Here is a 17,420-nt window from a genome sequence, read left to right on the forward strand (position 1 = left end):
CTGGCTCCGGCTCGCTCCCGGCTCTTCCATCCCTGGTTGAAACTCATTTCGTGTTTTTGCCTTTTTGGTGTTTGTAACACTCAATTCTGTTTTATTTAAAAGTTTCCTCTCAAATTTTAAGTATCGCTTATTAAAACATCCGAATTCTGTTCGAAATTGAAACTTTGAATTTTTTTCCCATAAAATTATTGAAATACGAAATACCTACTTACACAACACGTTACAAGCAAACCCTGACTGAAAAATTTGGAAAAAAACGTGATTTTTTGTGAAAAATAAAAAAATACTTACATTTTAAAAACATCTTGCAGAAAAACTATCATCGAAGTGGAAAAAAAATGAAAAAATACGAAAATAGACTCATACACGAGGATAAGGATATTATGGTAAGTCCACGCGCATGCGCAAAGCGTGATGCTAACACAGGTTAGGGCTGCTTGGAAATGCTCGTGAAAAACTTGAAAAAGAAAAACAAAATCGCTCGTGTCCATTGGAACAGGAAAATTTTGATCTTGTAGTGAAATAAATTCAGAAAAATGGTGAGTAAATCGTTAAAATTTGATCAATTAAATTGAAACAGTCAATCTCCAATACACCATCATGAATCTTACGTAATGCAACATCGAAATCTCCACGTCCTTCGCTTCTAATCTGACTGTGTGTGTTCGTTTCAGGGTATCGACGTCAAACACCGAAACAAAAAGAAAACGCCGAGGGATTATCCTCTCTCGCAAGATGTCTACCGTTTATTATTAGTAAAAGTAAGTTCATCGTTCTGTACATCTGTTAATCTATAGTTCAAAACTTGTACTTATTCTGGTATTCGTTTCCACAGCTGTATAGATTTCTAGTCAGACGAACGGAATCTAAATTCAATAGAATAATCCTCAAGAGATTATTCATGACGAAAGTGAACAGACCGCCTGTATCGTTATCTAAAATTGCCAAAATGATGTCGCATAAAGGTCGCGAATCGCGTATTGCAGTCATCGTCGGTACAGTTGTTGATGATCCTCGTCTTTTCAAGCTCCCCAACCTGAAGGTATGATAACCTCTGTTATCAGTTTTCGTTCGGTTTCAATTTCGGAACCCTCGTTGAAACATTTTAATGATTTTCAGATTTGCTGTTTACGTATTACATCGAAAGCTAGGGCTAGAGTTGTAAAAGCCGGAGGTGAAATTTTGACATTCGATCAGCTTGCTTTGAAAGCTCCTACTGGTAAAAACACCGTACTAATGCAAGGTAAGAGATATCCATTCTTGTTTTCGATGTTCGTTTCAATGTACGATGTTTTACTAATGAAGATTTTCGTATTTAGGCAAACGTTGCGATAGAGAAGCGTGTAAACACTTTGGAAAAGCTCCAGGTGTACCCCATTCGCATACTAAACCCTACGTTCGTTCTAAGGGCAGAAAATTCGAACGTGCCAGAGGTCGTAGACGTGGTTGTGGTTATAAAAAATAAACCAAATGTACCGTTATTATCCTATGTATTTTATTTCTGTATTATATATTTTGAAAAAAAATATTACGTCTAAGATGATTAGTTCGAAGGATTTTAATAAATTCCTTTTGAATGTAGTTTTACTGAATTATTTAGTTGGAAGATCGTGAGTTCAACAGTTGAGAAACACCAATTGTTATTACTCACTTCGAAGTAATATGTTACATCTGTATTTAGGATAGTTAATTACGTAAAACTAATCAACGTTAGTTTCATAGTTTTGTTCGGTTCGTTACCATGTTTCGGTGCGAGTCAGCTTAAGTAAGACATCCTCGTAAATTTCACAAAATGAATGCCTTGTTTGCTGGTTTTTTTTCTTCATATCTTTCTAACGAGTAAGACAGCTTCAGATGTGGTTAGAAATTTGAAAACTCCCATCTAAACTAAACATCTGTCGTACACTTGAACGTAATCGTACTTTCATCCTTAGAATAATAGCATTTTTAAACACTAGCTTGGGTTCATTTCAAATCACACTAGACAGCGACAAACTTCATTGAATTTTCATTTTAAAAATCTTATTTGAAGTGTTGAAACGCGTGAGAATGAAAATTTCAACCGTGATCGTATTTTTTTCATACTTCTACTTGTTGAACAGCGGTATAAAATCGGTCAAATCCAACGTTTGCAAAGACCAGACCTTGAAGACAGACACCGTTCAGAACGTAAACAGAAAATTTGCCAGTGAATTTTCCTATTTGAGTCACTGTACGTTTACAACCTACGATTAAACGATTAAAGACTAATCACTAGAATTTTCAATAGAGTAAGAAATCATTTTAGATGTAAGTAAGTACCTAATTTGTGTTTAATTTTTCAGTCAAAAAAATACTCTTTTGTGGCGGTGGTGATCAAATTTCTCATCAAGAAGAGGAAAATTTTGAAAAACTTTGCGCCTGCGCAGTTCAAAAGTTGCAAAACGAAAAAGCTTCGAAGGATCAAAGCTACGATGCACAGTCTCTACAAGACATTAGAGGGCAAATGAAAGTCGAAGAAATCTTCGCTGTCGTTCCTATCTGGCATGTTTGTTTCTACTACAAACACAAATTTTCGGCAATCCTTTGCAAATCTCGGGTAAATGATGAATCATTATCCATCGTAACGAGAGGATTGCAGCAGAAATCGGATACAAATCAAGTGTACAATATTTACGTACAAGGAAAAGGTGATCTGGCTAGATATCATGGTGTTATCGAAGATGTTGACGTGGAACTTCCGGCAGATGGAGAACATACATAGGAATAGAAATTCAAAGATGAGATTGAAGTCGAAGAAAAATTAATGGGTTTGCTGTGGAGGAAATTGAAAGACCAACGTTGAATGTTGTACTAAAAAAAAATTATCTATACCTACCTATCTAAATAAAATCGTGGAGATTCTCATCATCCTGATGAATTCGGATCACTGAAATATAACCAGGTCCAGAATCATCATTATTATTCTTTAAGAAACTATCACGAAACATACCTAACCTATTCTCCTATCTCGTACCCGGTTTTCTGCGCATGCATTTCTTCGCAAAACGGGTACAATAAGTTTAAAATTATGATAAAATCGAATTTATTTCGGTTACAGTTAAAACTACGACTAATTCAAAAAAACAAAAAAATTTAAAATATAAAATTATGAGCACTGCAACCGTACGAAATGTAATCCGCAGGTGCGACTTCGCATCTCATAATCATAAATCACAAATAGTAAACATACGATGAGTAAATTCACAACGACGACGTAGTATTATTTTATATACACAAATGCACATTGAAAAATGACTAGAAAACCCACAATTACGAATAGTGGTGTATTGGGTTACCCAACAGGAACCCATGATGGCGATTTACTTATCATCAAATGGTGTTTTGACGAAATACGTCACCAGGGTGCCTTTGCCTTTGACGAAAGTTGGTCCCCGGCATTCGCACGTGTAACCCGCAGCCATTAAAATTTTAGCAGTGTCTTCAGTTACCTGTGAAAGAGAGAAAAAAAAGCAACAATTAGCATTACAGTAAGAGTTATCGTTTCCAATGAATTTGAATTACTTATACGTTGAAAATATTCTCAAGTGAAGTATTTTTAGATGAGTTTACCTGTATTCGACCCATCTTCCCACAGCTATCCATTCTTGAAGCGACGTTCACCGTGTTACCCCAAATATCGTACTGAGGTTTTTGAGCACCGACGACTCCAGCAATCACAGGTCCGTGATTGATACCTAACAAAATATTATATATTTGGAATCAATTGTTTAAAAAAATAACTGAATAGTTGGGATGATCGCATCTATGAATAGGTAAGTGCATAATATTATTACCTATCCTTAATTTGAATCTTTGAAACGATTCTCTATTTATTTGATCTAAAATGGTCATCAAGGCGATGGCAAATTCTACCAAAACAACGATACTGTGTTCTTGTTGTTTGTTCTCTTCCTAAAAAAATGAAAAAAAAAAAAAAATGTTGATAATATTTTGCACATATCAAATATAAGTACGAAAAATATCATTTTGATGGTTTCATATCTCTTTTTAATTCAATTGAAAATGAATAGGTAAGTAAATTTAGATGGCTAAGTAGGTAGGTAGATGAACAACAACTTCAGCTTTTCAACCACAGAATTACATATCTAACTATTTTGTAGACGAAGAAGAAAACGAATACTCGAAACTTCGATTCAATTACCTAAGTAGATTTAAAAATATAAAGAAACGTCGAACTAATAATGCAACATGGTACTTTTCCAATTCCCAAAATTAAACAGTTATAATTCAAAGAGCATATAATACAGTAACATAATAAAAGACGTAGGCTCACGTACATAAGTATAAAAACTTTTCCCCAACAACTTCATCGCAATCCACACAATGATCGTGTCGATTTTAAAACTATACGTATGTCACAAACAAACCACCCACTTTTGAAATCCCTTTTCATATCATGCCACGGGGTGAATATTGTATGCTTAGTAATTCTTTCAATGATACAACTTTGCCAACTCAAAGCTCCATATTGTATGTAAAGTTCATTTCTAAGTCTACAGGCGTATCTATAAGCTACATATGTTTGACGTGTAACCCGAAAACAAATTAATTTTAGCCATGTACAGGGTGTTCCAGAATAACCTTTCACATTTTGGTAACCACTGATCTGTGTTCAAGTGGAGCTAGGGGAATGGTAAAGGCGGTTCTAGGTAGCCAAAGCATGCCGAATTATGTTTCAATAGTTATTTTTTGCCCTGGAGAAGTAGATGGCTGTACAGTGTGTTTTTACTGTGAAGGCCTTTTTTAAAAATAAAGGTTCCTGTAACTCTTTACTCCTTACTCATCAGTAACGAAGCTCATTTTTATCTAAATGGTGAAGTGAATAATTGGAATGTGCGCTTCTAGTGTACAAAGAATCAGTTGATAATACTTGAGAAACATCTAAACCTCCGCCAAGTTGACTGTTTGGTTGGGCGTGGCTAAATTCGGTATAGTGGGACCATGTGTGTTTAACGAAACAGTAACGGTGAGGGGTAAGGCAAAATGTTAAACGAGTTTCTTGTTCCAAACTAAAAGACAGACGCGATGTAATAGAGTTACTTACTTCCTTCCAACATGTTGGAACTACCAGGGATGTACACATATGTTTAGCGCGTGAGCACTTCGGTCATCAAATAATTTTGTTATGGTCGACGTGTTGAACCAGAAATTTAATGGCCACCTTGATCCCCTGACTTTTCAGCCTGCGATTTTTTTTTATGGAGTTATTCCAAGTCAAAAGTGTATCGAGATAAATCTAGGACTCTGAAACAGCTTCTAGGTTCATGAGTCGCAACTGATTGGAAGAGAAGTGTTCAATAATTTGAAAAAATGTTTGGTTGAATGTGTCAAAAATGAAGGAAAATATCTCGATGGAAAAATTTTTAAAACTTCATTTTTAATGAAAACTCAAATATACGGTCTAAAAACGGCATATTTCTACTTCATTTTGGTTGTAAAAGAATTTTTGTAAACATTTTTCTCTCAGAGTAATAAAAAAAACAAATGTGAAAGGTTATTCTGGAACACCCTGTATCATGCTTTGCTTAGGTGCTACAGTCGTCATCGTCGTCGTAAGATTATATGGAACGAATAACAATATTGTAATAAATCATTTTGTAATTTGATCCCAAAGCAGGGAGCAGGGATCTAAATTTGATGTGAACAAATTACGAGACTTATTAATAAAACAAGTAGGTATATATGCTCACCCCGGCGTCTTCTTTTCCAGGTCGTAAACCAGAAGCCAACATATACGTGCTACCAATGGTTTTAATTTTCTCAATTGAACTAAATTTTGGTTTCAGTAATAACTGCATTAAAAATAAATAACAGGCGTTATTAATACACAACTTATCTACTTTAGGTATACCAATAGATCTTCCATTAAATTTAAAACATTTACCTTATCAAAATCACAAATAATTTCATTTAACAGCCTCAAGCATTCCAATCCTTGCTTATTGACGTCATTTTCATCATAAAATTCTTTGTAATTGGGTATCGAAGCGAACATCACTGCTATACAACTATAACGTTCGTGATATAGTTCCTGGTTCAACAAAAAAATGATAACAATTTTCAACCACTTAATTTATAAAAAAAAAATCATCAAAAATAGGTAAGTAAAGTAAGTATTCGTAGGTATCTACCAACATACGAGTATATCAAGTTTTCAAAAAATCGAGACTCGAGACAGAATTTGATCGAAAGGAAAGCTGAGAAAAAAATCACAAAAAAAAAACAGAACATTGCAAATTGAAAATATTCTGGTTTTGAATTTTAAAAAGTTGAACTACATACTTCAGACTTTTTGATAAAAAATGAGTCTTTTTGGCAATTTCTAGCAAAATAAAGCGAGATATTGACAATTTTAACAAAAGGGAAAGTTTTCGCAAATTTCTGGTGAAAAAGCGAGCTCTTCGAATACTTTGCGAAAAAAAGTGAAAATTTTCGTATTTTTTTTTTTTAAATTGAGACTTTTTCGAATGTATTAGATCAAAAACCGACACTCTGCTTGGTTACTTTCGGCAATTCTTAACAAAAAACAAGATTTTTGGACTATTTTTAAAAAGTAAAAACTTTCTGAAATTTCTTGAAAAAAAAACAAGAATTTTTGTAAATTTTCGAAAAAGCGAGAAATGTTGACGATTTTTGCCAAAAAAATACACTTTTTCGTAACATTTGTGGAGGATGGGGGATATGTTAGTAAAAAGGGAAACCATTTTTCATTTTTATGACCAAAAAGCAAGGTCTTTGGGCGATTTTTTGAAAAAAATGAAGACTTTTATGCATTTTTTTGCAAAAAAGCGATTATTTTAGCAAAAAACAAAACTGGGTACTTGGCCACTCTGACAAAAAGTAAAATTTTTCACTCATTGATATTACATATTTGCATTTTTTTTTTTTTTTTTTTTTTTTTTTGATGAGTGTTCATAAAAAGTTTGAATCATCTGAGGATTTGTAAAAAAAATAGGTATATTTTCGTTGAAAAGATGCTGAATTATTTTGATTCTTTTACCACAACTTTTTCGAAATCCGAAATTGGACAATCTAAAATTCTACCTACACACTAGAGAGACTTAAAAAAGGCTCAAAACTAGGTACAATCATCAATCGATTAAATTACAAAAAAATAGATAATTTTCAATTTTCAAAAATTCACAACAGATCAAAAAATTAAATTGAATAACTAAAATTTTACTTCTGCGGTCCTGGCATATCTTTGGACGTGTTTTCAATCGACAATTATTTATATTGCATAAAATGTACGAGTATTATTAAAAAACAAAATACTTACCTAATACTAGGTACTTAGGTAGGTAATCTTTTTTTGTAGAAAATTCAAAGTTCTAACTTCTAAAGATAGGACTTTTCCAAAATTGAAGACGCTCGAATTTTTGGAAAATTGAAAGGTGCAAAATTAGGATTGCTTTTTTGAAAAAAGTCTCGAATAAGTATGTTTTTAGAAGTTTTCGCCTCTTTCGAGTTCAAGAAAAAATAATTTTCTGTTTCAGTTTTCCAGATTTGCAAATTTCAATTTTGTTTCATTGCTGGAAAATTTCAAACTTGCAATCGAAGTTCATCTTGTAAGGGAACTTCTTGAGGTGTCACACTGCGATTTGAACAGGACCGCGATTTTTGGAAAGAGCATAGTCTAAAACCCCCAAAACCAAATTTTCAGCTACCCAACTTCATTTTTTGATTTTTGGCGAATTTTTGAAAATTCAAAATTGACTGTTTTTGGCGATTTATGCTTTTCTTTTTAAGTACGAACTTGATCAATAAAAATAGTCAAAATAAGTCCCAAAACTAATATTAATTAGCCAAATACAAATTTCACCATTTTCAGCAATTCTGGAGCCTCCAACGCGATTTTTCAATTTCTCCAGAATTTTGAATTTGCTCCAGAAGGCGTGAATATGAAGTTGGGCAGCTAAAAATCGAGTTGTATATTACACTCGACCTGTTTAACGAGTTTATCCACATTTGAGCTAATTTTGAGAGTGACACCTCAAAAGTATTTTTTTGACCAGCTTTTTCAAAATTAAGAAATCAAAAAAATCAAAAGTTTCCCGTTTGTGTGGAAATTTTTGAAATTCACGCGAATCGCTGTATTTTGCGCAAAATTAACCCGCCAAATCCAAATTTCACAATTTCCAGCCATTCTGGAGCCTCCAGCGCGATTTTCAATTTCTCCAGGATTTTGAATTTGCTCCAGAAGGCGTGAATAAGTAGGGCAGCTAAAAATCGAGTTGTGTATTACACTCTATCTGTTTAACGAGTTTATCCACATTTGAACCGACTTTGAGAGTGACACCTCAAGAGTGGTTTTTTGACCAGCATTTCAAAATTAAAAAAATCAAAAGATGACCGTATATGTAAAAAATTTTAAAATTCACGCGAATCGCTGTATTTTGTCCAAAACTAACCCCCCAAATCCAAATTTCACAATTTCCAGCCATTCTGGAGCCTCCAGCGCGATTTTCAATTTCTCCAGAATTTTGAATTTGCTCCAGAAGGCGTGAATATGCAGTTGGGCAGCTAAAAATCGAGTTGTGTATTATACTCGACCTGTTTAACGAGTTTATTTACATTTGAGTCGATTTTGGGAGTGACATCTCAAGGTTGGTCTCTTGACCAGATTTTTTCAAAATTAAAAAAATCCAAAAAGTTAAAAGATAACCGTTTGTGAGGAAATTTTTAAAATTTGCGCGAATCGCTGTATTTCTTCAAGAATTAACTCCTGTAGCGCAATTCTACCATTTCCAGCCGTTTTGGAGGGAGAGTGATGCCTCAAAAAACCACTCTTGAGGTGTCACTCCTAAAATCGGCTCAAATATAGATAAACTCGTTAAACAGGTCCAGTATAATACACAACTCGATTCTTAATAGCTGCCCAACTGCATATTCACGCCTTCTGGAGCAAATTCAAAATTCTGGAGAAATTGAAAAATCGCGCTGGAGACTCCAGAATGGCTGGAAGTGGTGAAATTTGGATTTGGGTGATTAATATTAATTGTAGGACTCATTTTGACCATTTTTATTGATCAAGTACGTACTTTTTTTAAAAAAGCATAAATCGCCAAAAACAGTCAATTTTTGATTTTCAAAAATTCACCAAAAATCGAAAAATGAACTTGGGCAGCTGAAAATTTGGTTTTGGGGGTTTTACACTATGCTTTTTCCAAAAATCGCGGTACCGTTCAAATCGGTGTGTGACACCTCAAGAGGTTCCCTTGTTAGATGTGGCTTTTGAATCCAACTTTCCACCATTTTTCATGGTTGACGATATGGATTTTCATACTTTCATCAGCAGTTACCACTTCAATTGGATTAAGAGGCTGATATCTGGTCAGTTGGTCATTCCGTAATATCAACTCGACCACAAAATCCAACTTTTGACATTTTCAACAGTATCGACCCCCCCCCCCCCTCCTAAAGCTGTGAAAACCCACCATTAGTGGCAAGATTTAGGAGAAATTTGATCTCAGATTGCGTTTTTTCAGAGCAATGCTTTTTTTTCTTACATAAAAAATGATTCACGTTTCAACGATAAAATCAACCTACTTGGGTTTTACGTTCTTGTAAAAAGCGTTCGGCCACATGAGCCGGTAGTATATTCTCCAGCAGGATTTTATTTATGCCTCTCATCGTTTCGACTTCTTCTTGCTCGACTTTCAGTTTCTGTTGCCACAAGAAATCGGTCCTGGCAGTGAATTCGATCTGACGATCTAATACGTGCAAAAGCACTATTATCACAACGATCGGCAACAGTAGCCTCAATTCCCACGGTAACTCTGCGAAACTGCAAACACACACAGATGTCGTCACGTCACACAATAATATTTATTCAATTTTGAGAAAAAAATTCACTTGGTGATGAATAATAAATTGAATAAATTCTAGAAAATATATACTTACGGTTCGTAGTAAGATGTATAGTAAATGGCATCGGTAGGCATTTTATATCGATTAATGTAAATCAGCACATGTACACTGGCTGAGATCACCATGAAGCAAAACTTCACTATGAAACTTATTCTTAAAAAGACCGACATAACGGCCAAAGTGATAATTGAGCTGTACTGATAGTACTTGTAAAACTGTAAAAAAAAAAGAAGAAAAAAATCACATTTGCATCAAAACTGATACATTTGACATCATTCAAGAAGATATAGGTAGAGGCATGGTAGAGGTACCGAAGATATACGTAAGAACCAACCTGGGCGAATTTATCTGTATAATTTGGTAACCTTGTCGCATTAACGATTTCACTCGTATTGACATTCATATCGATAGCAGTCTCGTTTTTCAAAATATAACCGTTCGAATTGGCTGGATCTTCATCGTGACTAATCTACAAAGCATAAATGCAAAAGCAATCATTTAAAAAAAAAACAAAAAAAACGACTAATACATTATAAATAATTATAAAAAATTAATATGATAGGTAGGTAGGTCTATATGGCATGCCTTTGACAAGCAATAATAATAGCACTCAACAGCAAAACCATCTCGGTGAAGAACTGGTGACTATAATATTCAACATTGGCAGTCGTACGAGTATAGGTAATGGGTATTTACCACACCAAAGTACAACACGCTGTCATTTTCACAAGCCTATTGCTTTTCATATTATTATTATGATGACGTTTCGAGAGCTCTTAAGGGAGGTTGATGTCATTAATTCAAACATTAATGGAAGAGAAGAGAGAGTTGATAAGTTGATTGCTTGCGTACCTAATAGGCAGTGTAGGTACCTACTTGCACTCGTAATATATTGTGCTGGTTGATTCGATAATTATTTGGCAAGCTTCTCCATAATTTTGAATAGTTTGATAAATATTTAGTTTACAGTTCTTATTCTTACGTGGATCTTTTTTCAGCTAACATATCACAAAAAATTCTTTAAAATAGGTATTTTAAATTTCATCAAGTACTTGGGAAAGAATCACCGCTAAATGGCGTTCCTATTTTACCAACACATCGTTAACTTTTCTCCAAGACAAAAATTCCTCACGGCAAATAAGGTTACCACCACGTATAAGAATAGGTAGTTATGCTAGCTAGGTATGTACTTTACTCACGTTAGAAAAGTACATACCTATTTTACTGCTCAATGTGTACAATTTTCTCGCGTCTACTTTTACGATGAGTGGTAACTGTTTTCAAACAATGAGCTAATTTATGCTTCGACAGAGAAGTGCAGACTTGAGATAGTTCTAGAACTCGACGTAGGTAGGTACTCGAAAACACATATAAAAAGGTTTACGAAGAAAAGTTACGTTCTGTATTTACACATCGTGTTGTAACGAAAACAAACTTCAGCAATTACGTATCCAAAGAATGCTCTTTATTTTTTATTCCATTTTACATAGGTAGGTACGTAGAGCAAAAGATGAAGTTATTTTTGAAAAGATGTCTCGAATGTGTGACGTTTGTGAATTTTCATACTTGAGCTGAAGAGGGGGGGGGGGCTCCAAACGACACGTGGAACATTTTACTCAGCACCAATTCTCAAAATATACCGGAAAATTTAATTTTGAAAAAAAGAAAACAACACAGGTGCATATTAGGTATAGTTACTTACTAATGTGACGACGGAGCATAATGACACCAAGACTGTGGTAACACTGAATATAATCAATCGCAAATAGAACGATTTACTGACGATTGATTCAGGACCCGAAGGTTCATCCTCAACATGGGTTGATGCCGATGGTAAAGTGACGTCTTCATGGTTCGAACGTAAATGACAAAGGTATAGGAAAAAAATTATTGCTGCGAGGGTAGGACCGTAAGTACCATAAAGAATCACGTTCCTGAAACAGATCAAAATCGATTAAAACCTGCGTTACGTATTTAATTATTTTCTTAGATTTGCAGATCCTCTGGGCGGTTTTTTGAATTTTTCAGTTAACGAAAAATCTCGTAAAAGTGTTTAAATGAATTCTAGAAAGAAAGCCTTTCTTTTTTACGAAATTTGCAAGACTAAAATTCTCAACTTCTTTCACAATCTTTTCTTTTCTTTCTTTCTTTCTTTTTTTTTTTTGATATTTTTTGGCCAAATCGAATAGGTACCTACCTGTTTTAATACAAATTTTACCTATTTTTGTCAGATTTCACGGAGATTTCAATTTTCATCATGTTTTGGAAATAAGTTTTTTTTCACGTTTTTCATCGTTTCAGCATTAGATATTATTCATTATTAACAAAATTTTACTTTCTGACATAACGTTGGACTTTCAAAAACTTGGGAAGAAAATCGATCGATTTTTAGTAATTGAGTCAGTCTTTTAAGAACTAAATATAATGACAATTTTTGACACTTTAAAATTATGTCAGAATTTCAAAAAGTTGAAAATAAAACTCGATCAATTTTCAATATTTTTAATGGGGTTGGAGGGTACCTACCTATACAGTTATATGATGTCCTAATATTTTGTCTGACTTTCAAGAACTTGGAAAAAATTGCGATTAATTTTTAAAATTATACCGGACTTTGAAAAACTTTGTAAAAAATTACCAATTTCTGACATTGCACTTCCAAAAACAAAAAAAAACAAAACAAAAAACATACCCATGATTAGAAATTTTTTAGAGTGTTTTTATTGTCGTTTTCGTATTTTTTAATTTTCCTTCGTACATGTTTTTGAACACGTTTACTCGATTTTTTATTAAAATTTTAGGTATAATTTTATTTTTCTCAAATTTTACGGCATTTTCATCAACTTTTATCAAACATTAAAAAAAAAATTTCATCCAATTTTCACATGACCTTGACAACTTTTTCGCTATTCGCCAATATTATCTTGAATTTAAATAATTTTAGTAAGTATATTTTTCTGGCAAAGTTATACATATTTCGTTTTGATAATTTTTGATCTTTTTTTTGACAATTTTCAGAATGGGGGGGGGAGGAGAGGGATTTATTGTAATTTGAAATTTCGCGCTGAAATTTTGCTGTGGGTGTGGCCTTTTTCTAGGCGAAAGAGATTCATCTGCTCAGGTCGATAAATTCACAAGTGTAGGCAGATTTTTTGTGATACCTTCTTGCTGATCTGATCAACTCAAAATGAAATCTACCCAGGGAAAAGTTCAGATTTGATGAGCTCTGCTCAGATTTGTTCAAACTTATTTTATCAGATCAAATTAAATCAGACCAGATCATTGCATCCTCTGAATCCAATTTAATCTACAATTTATTCTGATCAAACTTGATCAGATTAAATTGGATTCAAAGAAAAGGGATGTCCGGATCTGATCTGATTTTCTTATCTTATCTGATTTTATCTGATCTGATGTGACCTGATTTTATCTTATCTAATCTGATCTGATCTAATTTTATTTAATCTGATTTTATCTTATCATAGCTGATCTGGCCTGACTCCTGATTATATCTGATCGGATCTGATTTTATTTGATCTGATCTGATTTTATTTGATCTGATCTGATCTGATCTGATTTTATTTGATCTGATCTGATCTGATTTTATTTGATCTGATCTGATTTTATTTGATCTGATCTGATCTGATCTGAGCTGATTTTATCTGATCTGATCTTATCTGATCTGATCTGATCTGATCTGATTTTATCTGATCTGTTCTGATTTTATCTGATCTGTTCTGATTTTATCTGATCTGATCTGATTTTATCTGATCTGATCTGATTTTATCTGATCTGATTTTATCTGATCTGATTTTATCTGATCTGATCTGATTTTATTTTATTTTATCTGATCTGATCTGATCTGATCTAATTTTATCTGATCTCAAATTTTACAAGAGTATCATTGCTTTTTAATGTTATTAATTTTCAGTGGGTGCTAATAATGTTCTTTTCTTGTTTTTATATCATTTAATAATGCCTTAGTCCTATGCTGTGTTTTATCAAATGTTACAGAAATTTCATAAAACTTTTGGAAATTTACAGTGATTTTTAAAATTTTTCATTTTTTAAAATGTTTTTGTTTTTTAATACTTTTTAAATCAATATTTTATCAAATTTTACTGCAATTTCCTCATATTTTGGTGATTTTCAATGAATTTAATGCGTTATCGATATTATTTTTAAGGCAATTATTGTCACATTCAGTCAAATTTTATGGAAATTTCAACGGTTCTTGGCAGTTACACTGATTTTAATGCTTTCATAGTTTTCTCCATGTTTTTAGATCATTTAAACATGTTTTTGGCAACTTATTTTTTCATTTTTACAAGTTTTATTGAAATCTTATAACTTTTTGTTGATTTTAAGTAATTTTAGTAATTAATAACCTTGTTTTTCACCAACTTTAATAATGTTTTATGCAATTTTCGCAACATTTGGTCAGATTTTTTTCTCAAAATTTCATCTTTTTGGTGATTTTTGAAAGTTTTAATGTTGTTTTCTTTGTGTTTGTAGGTATACACAATTTTAAATGTCTTATTATAATGTTTTACGCCATTTTCACCAAATTTTATCAAAGTTTCATTAGTTTCTGGTGCTCTACAGTAATTTCATGCTTTCAATTTGTGTTTAAGAGAGGTTTCAATAATATGTCATGCGCAATTTCTGCAGCATACATTTTGTTTTTGTTCAATTCTATGGAAATTCCATCATATTTCAGCATAAATTTAATCAATCAATCAATGAGATGAGTCAGTCTATCGGGTAATCAATCACTTGATCAGACAGGTGATAGATCAATCAATCAATCAATCAATCAGTTAAACAACCAACCATCTTATTTAAAAGTTGAATGAATCTGAATTTTAAATGCAAAAAAAAATACTTAATCATCATGAAGGTTTTCAGCTCTGAATTTCAAAAAAAAAAAAAAAAAAAAGGAAAAATGTGTGTGACCCTGGATCACAAGGACTAATTTCTAATTTCCACCCAGTTCTTTGATAACTACGAGCTCTCTAAGCCCTATAATATGCCCTCTACTGACCTTGAATTTTAATTCACGGTTCTGATACAACCTTTCATCCGGACTCCCCCCCCCTCTTTACACACAAGAAGCCTTCAAATTGTCAAAAATAGAAAAATTTGTTCGTTTTATATGGTTTGTTGGGTGGTGCTGATTTCGAAATTCGACTAATTATTTTATTAATCACCAGCTTTCTAAGTCTCTCAATTGAGCAAAAATTTCAAATAATGCGTATGATTGATTCTTAAGTAGGTATTTATTTTTTTGAAACGAACCCCCAATTTTTCAAGTTCCAATAGTTGAAATAATATTTACTTTCAACAATTTTTTTTAAATCTCAAATTCCAAAATGAATTGCTTTCAAAATCAAATTCTCATACGAGGTTTTTAAATTTTCGATAAGTTAATAAATGAAGTTTTTCAACACGTATGAAGATTTTTTTCGAGAACATTCGTTGTTTAAAAAAAAAACTCAAATAAAGAGAAGTTGTTAAAAAAAAAATCGAATAAAGAGAATCTTTCGCAAACACATGATCCCTGATTTCTGATTCCCTTTAAACTCGATCTTCAGGTATCAAGAACTAACCTTTGAACCATTTCTCTATTTTCAAAGTAAAAACTGTCATAAAAATAAATTCATTCGTTTATTTATTCAGGATTCTAGAACATTGAAGAGTTAATCTTATAAGATGGGATCTGCATTTTAATGACACCTACTGAACCCTTCATTTCGACTAATTTTCAAAAACTAAACGTAAAACTAGGTCAACTATCAACACTTACGTATGATCGAGTAAAATCTGAATCAACGTCATCCCAACAAATAACACAATGGTGAAGGATAAATAATGATGAAACTCGTTGTCTGTCTTATTACGATAAGAATCCTCCCTATTCTTATCCTTAAACCATAAAAACACCGGATGCAAATCTTCCGAATTCAAACACTTCCTGAAACCAGCATAAAAAATTTTCGATTCAATAAAAAATACTTATAATTTCCTAAACACGACGAACGACAGACAAAAGCAGCATTGTCTTCCGTCAATCACACTATCGATTCCATGCATCTGAAGTCTAAGCTGTGAAAATTACTCCGAGTCTTGATTACAATTTAATTGCGCGTGATGGGAAAAAATTCCACATAAAACGCAGACAAATGGCACGACCATCAATAACCTCAGCTCGATCGAGAAGAAAAATTACACCGGCGGTATCATCGACACATTTGGTCTCGTTTCGACGTGTTAAACATGGCGTAAAATTTTTCATTCGATTAACAAAATACACACACACACACACTTCTCATCTATGTAGTATACAAAACACACACCCTATTACACCATTATATTATACGTACTTGCAATCGAATAGATTCCCTTTATTTGGCAGTAAATTCGACTCGATCATGGCGATACTCTGTAAATTAAAAACAGACCAAAAAAAATTCCGCAAATGAAATTTTCAATTTTCACAGCTAGGTACCTATACCACAAAATATAGACCGTATCTATAGCTAAAGTGAAATCTCATAAAATCCACTTTGATTATTACCGTTAATCCGATATTTTTGGCCAAGGTGCTTTCGGTGATATTGGCGAAAGGTTTATCGGCTCCCCAGCATTCCACGTATTTGGTCATTTTACTCGGAGACCTGTTACGATTAATATTACCAGCCGTTGCTTCGCCTACCACGCCGTTGCTCGCTTTTCTGGCATCTTTAATCTCTTCATTTGGCTGTTTACCTCCTTTCTTCTGGAAAAAATCAAACGTAATTTTTCGCATCAGTAGGTTTCCACTTCCAGTGTCGTTGATGGTATTACTATACTAAAGTATAGGTATAGAAGGCTAAATTCCACCAAATATATTTTTATTTGCAGGTATATCGAGTCTTTTGGACGCCAAAAATAATAAAACTTGACATTTATATAAAAAGTCCTACTGCCAAACAACGCACTGATCCTGGATTGGGCGTTTTATATAGAGCTTTTGCTTCGAAACGACGACTTAGTCTCTGTGACATGACAGGTGAGCTTGGTTTCGTTCTTTTTTCCTTTTTCTATTCGGTTGATAATTAATTTTTTTTCACTTTTGTTTTCGGTTTTCGTTTGTTCATACCATACATAGGTGTAGGTAGACCTTATACCTATGTTGAATATGAGTATTTTCTCCAAAATTCGAAATTTTTTAATACCCGAAATAATAAAACCTTTACGATTATTCATTCGACGAGTAGATTTTACGATCGATAAAGAAAATATGCCTGCCCTCGAGCTTATAAACGAATAAAACTTTATATTGGAAAAAAATACGAGAAAAATATACCATCATGGGTATAAATAAGTAAGCGAATCGTTCGACTATTTAATAACCAAACCCAGTAATTCTTTTTTACTGACCCCTGAGGTAACACGCAAAAAAAAGTAATATAAAAATATCATAAAAACTTTCGAACTTGAAAATTTTTTTTTTTTTTGACAGCAAG

At 33.0% G+C, this 17,420-nt stretch overlaps 2 protein-coding genes across 6 annotated transcripts in view; one reads left to right on the top strand and one right to left on the bottom strand.

Moving 5' to 3' along the window:
• Window positions 1-381: 381 nt before the first annotated feature.
• Window positions 382-1,581, top strand: LOC135848111 (large ribosomal subunit protein eL18-like). The gene is made up of 5 exons (XM_065367900.1): window positions 382-539; window positions 675-761; window positions 836-1,042; window positions 1,120-1,243; window positions 1,320-1,581. The coding sequence occupies exons 1-5, from the start codon at window positions 537-539 to the stop codon at window positions 1,463-1,465; spliced, it is 567 nt and encodes a 188-aa protein (XP_065223972.1). The 5' UTR covers window positions 382-536; the 3' UTR covers window positions 1,466-1,581.
• Window positions 1,582-3,047: 1,466 nt separating this feature from the next.
• Window positions 3,048-17,420, bottom strand: part of Adcy2 (adenylate cyclase type 2 Ac76E) — a 605,017-nt gene continuing 590,644 nt past the window's right edge. For 4 of the 5 annotated variants that reach the window (XM_065367874.1, XM_065367872.1, XM_065367873.1 and 1 more), the window contains 12 exons: window positions 16,490-16,690; window positions 16,296-16,354; window positions 15,719-15,886; window positions 11,615-11,846; window positions 10,247-10,381; window positions 9,946-10,127; window positions 9,592-9,829; window positions 5,927-6,073; window positions 5,733-5,834; window positions 3,816-3,933; window positions 3,592-3,716; window positions 3,048-3,470 (listed from right to left, as the gene is read on the bottom strand). In XM_065367874.1, the coding sequence (XP_065223946.1) occupies window positions 3,342-3,470; window positions 3,592-3,716; window positions 3,816-3,933; window positions 5,733-5,834; window positions 5,927-6,073; window positions 9,592-9,829; window positions 9,946-10,127; window positions 10,247-10,381; window positions 11,615-11,846; window positions 15,719-15,886; window positions 16,296-16,354; window positions 16,490-16,690 (1,836 nt within the window). In that variant the 3' untranslated portion in view covers window positions 3,048-3,341. The remainder of the gene's footprint in view (window positions 3,471-3,591; window positions 3,717-3,815; window positions 3,934-5,732; window positions 5,835-5,926; window positions 6,074-9,591; window positions 9,830-9,945; window positions 10,128-10,246; window positions 10,382-11,614; window positions 11,847-15,718; window positions 15,887-16,295; window positions 16,355-16,489; window positions 16,691-17,420) is intronic. The other variant, XM_065367875.1, reaches the window with a different exon arrangement.

The sequence above is a fragment of the Planococcus citri genome, chromosome 5 (assembly GCF_950023065.1).
Source record: "Planococcus citri chromosome 5, ihPlaCitr1.1, whole genome shotgun sequence".
Classification (NCBI taxonomy): domain Eukaryota; kingdom Metazoa; phylum Arthropoda; class Insecta; order Hemiptera; family Pseudococcidae; genus Planococcus; species Planococcus citri.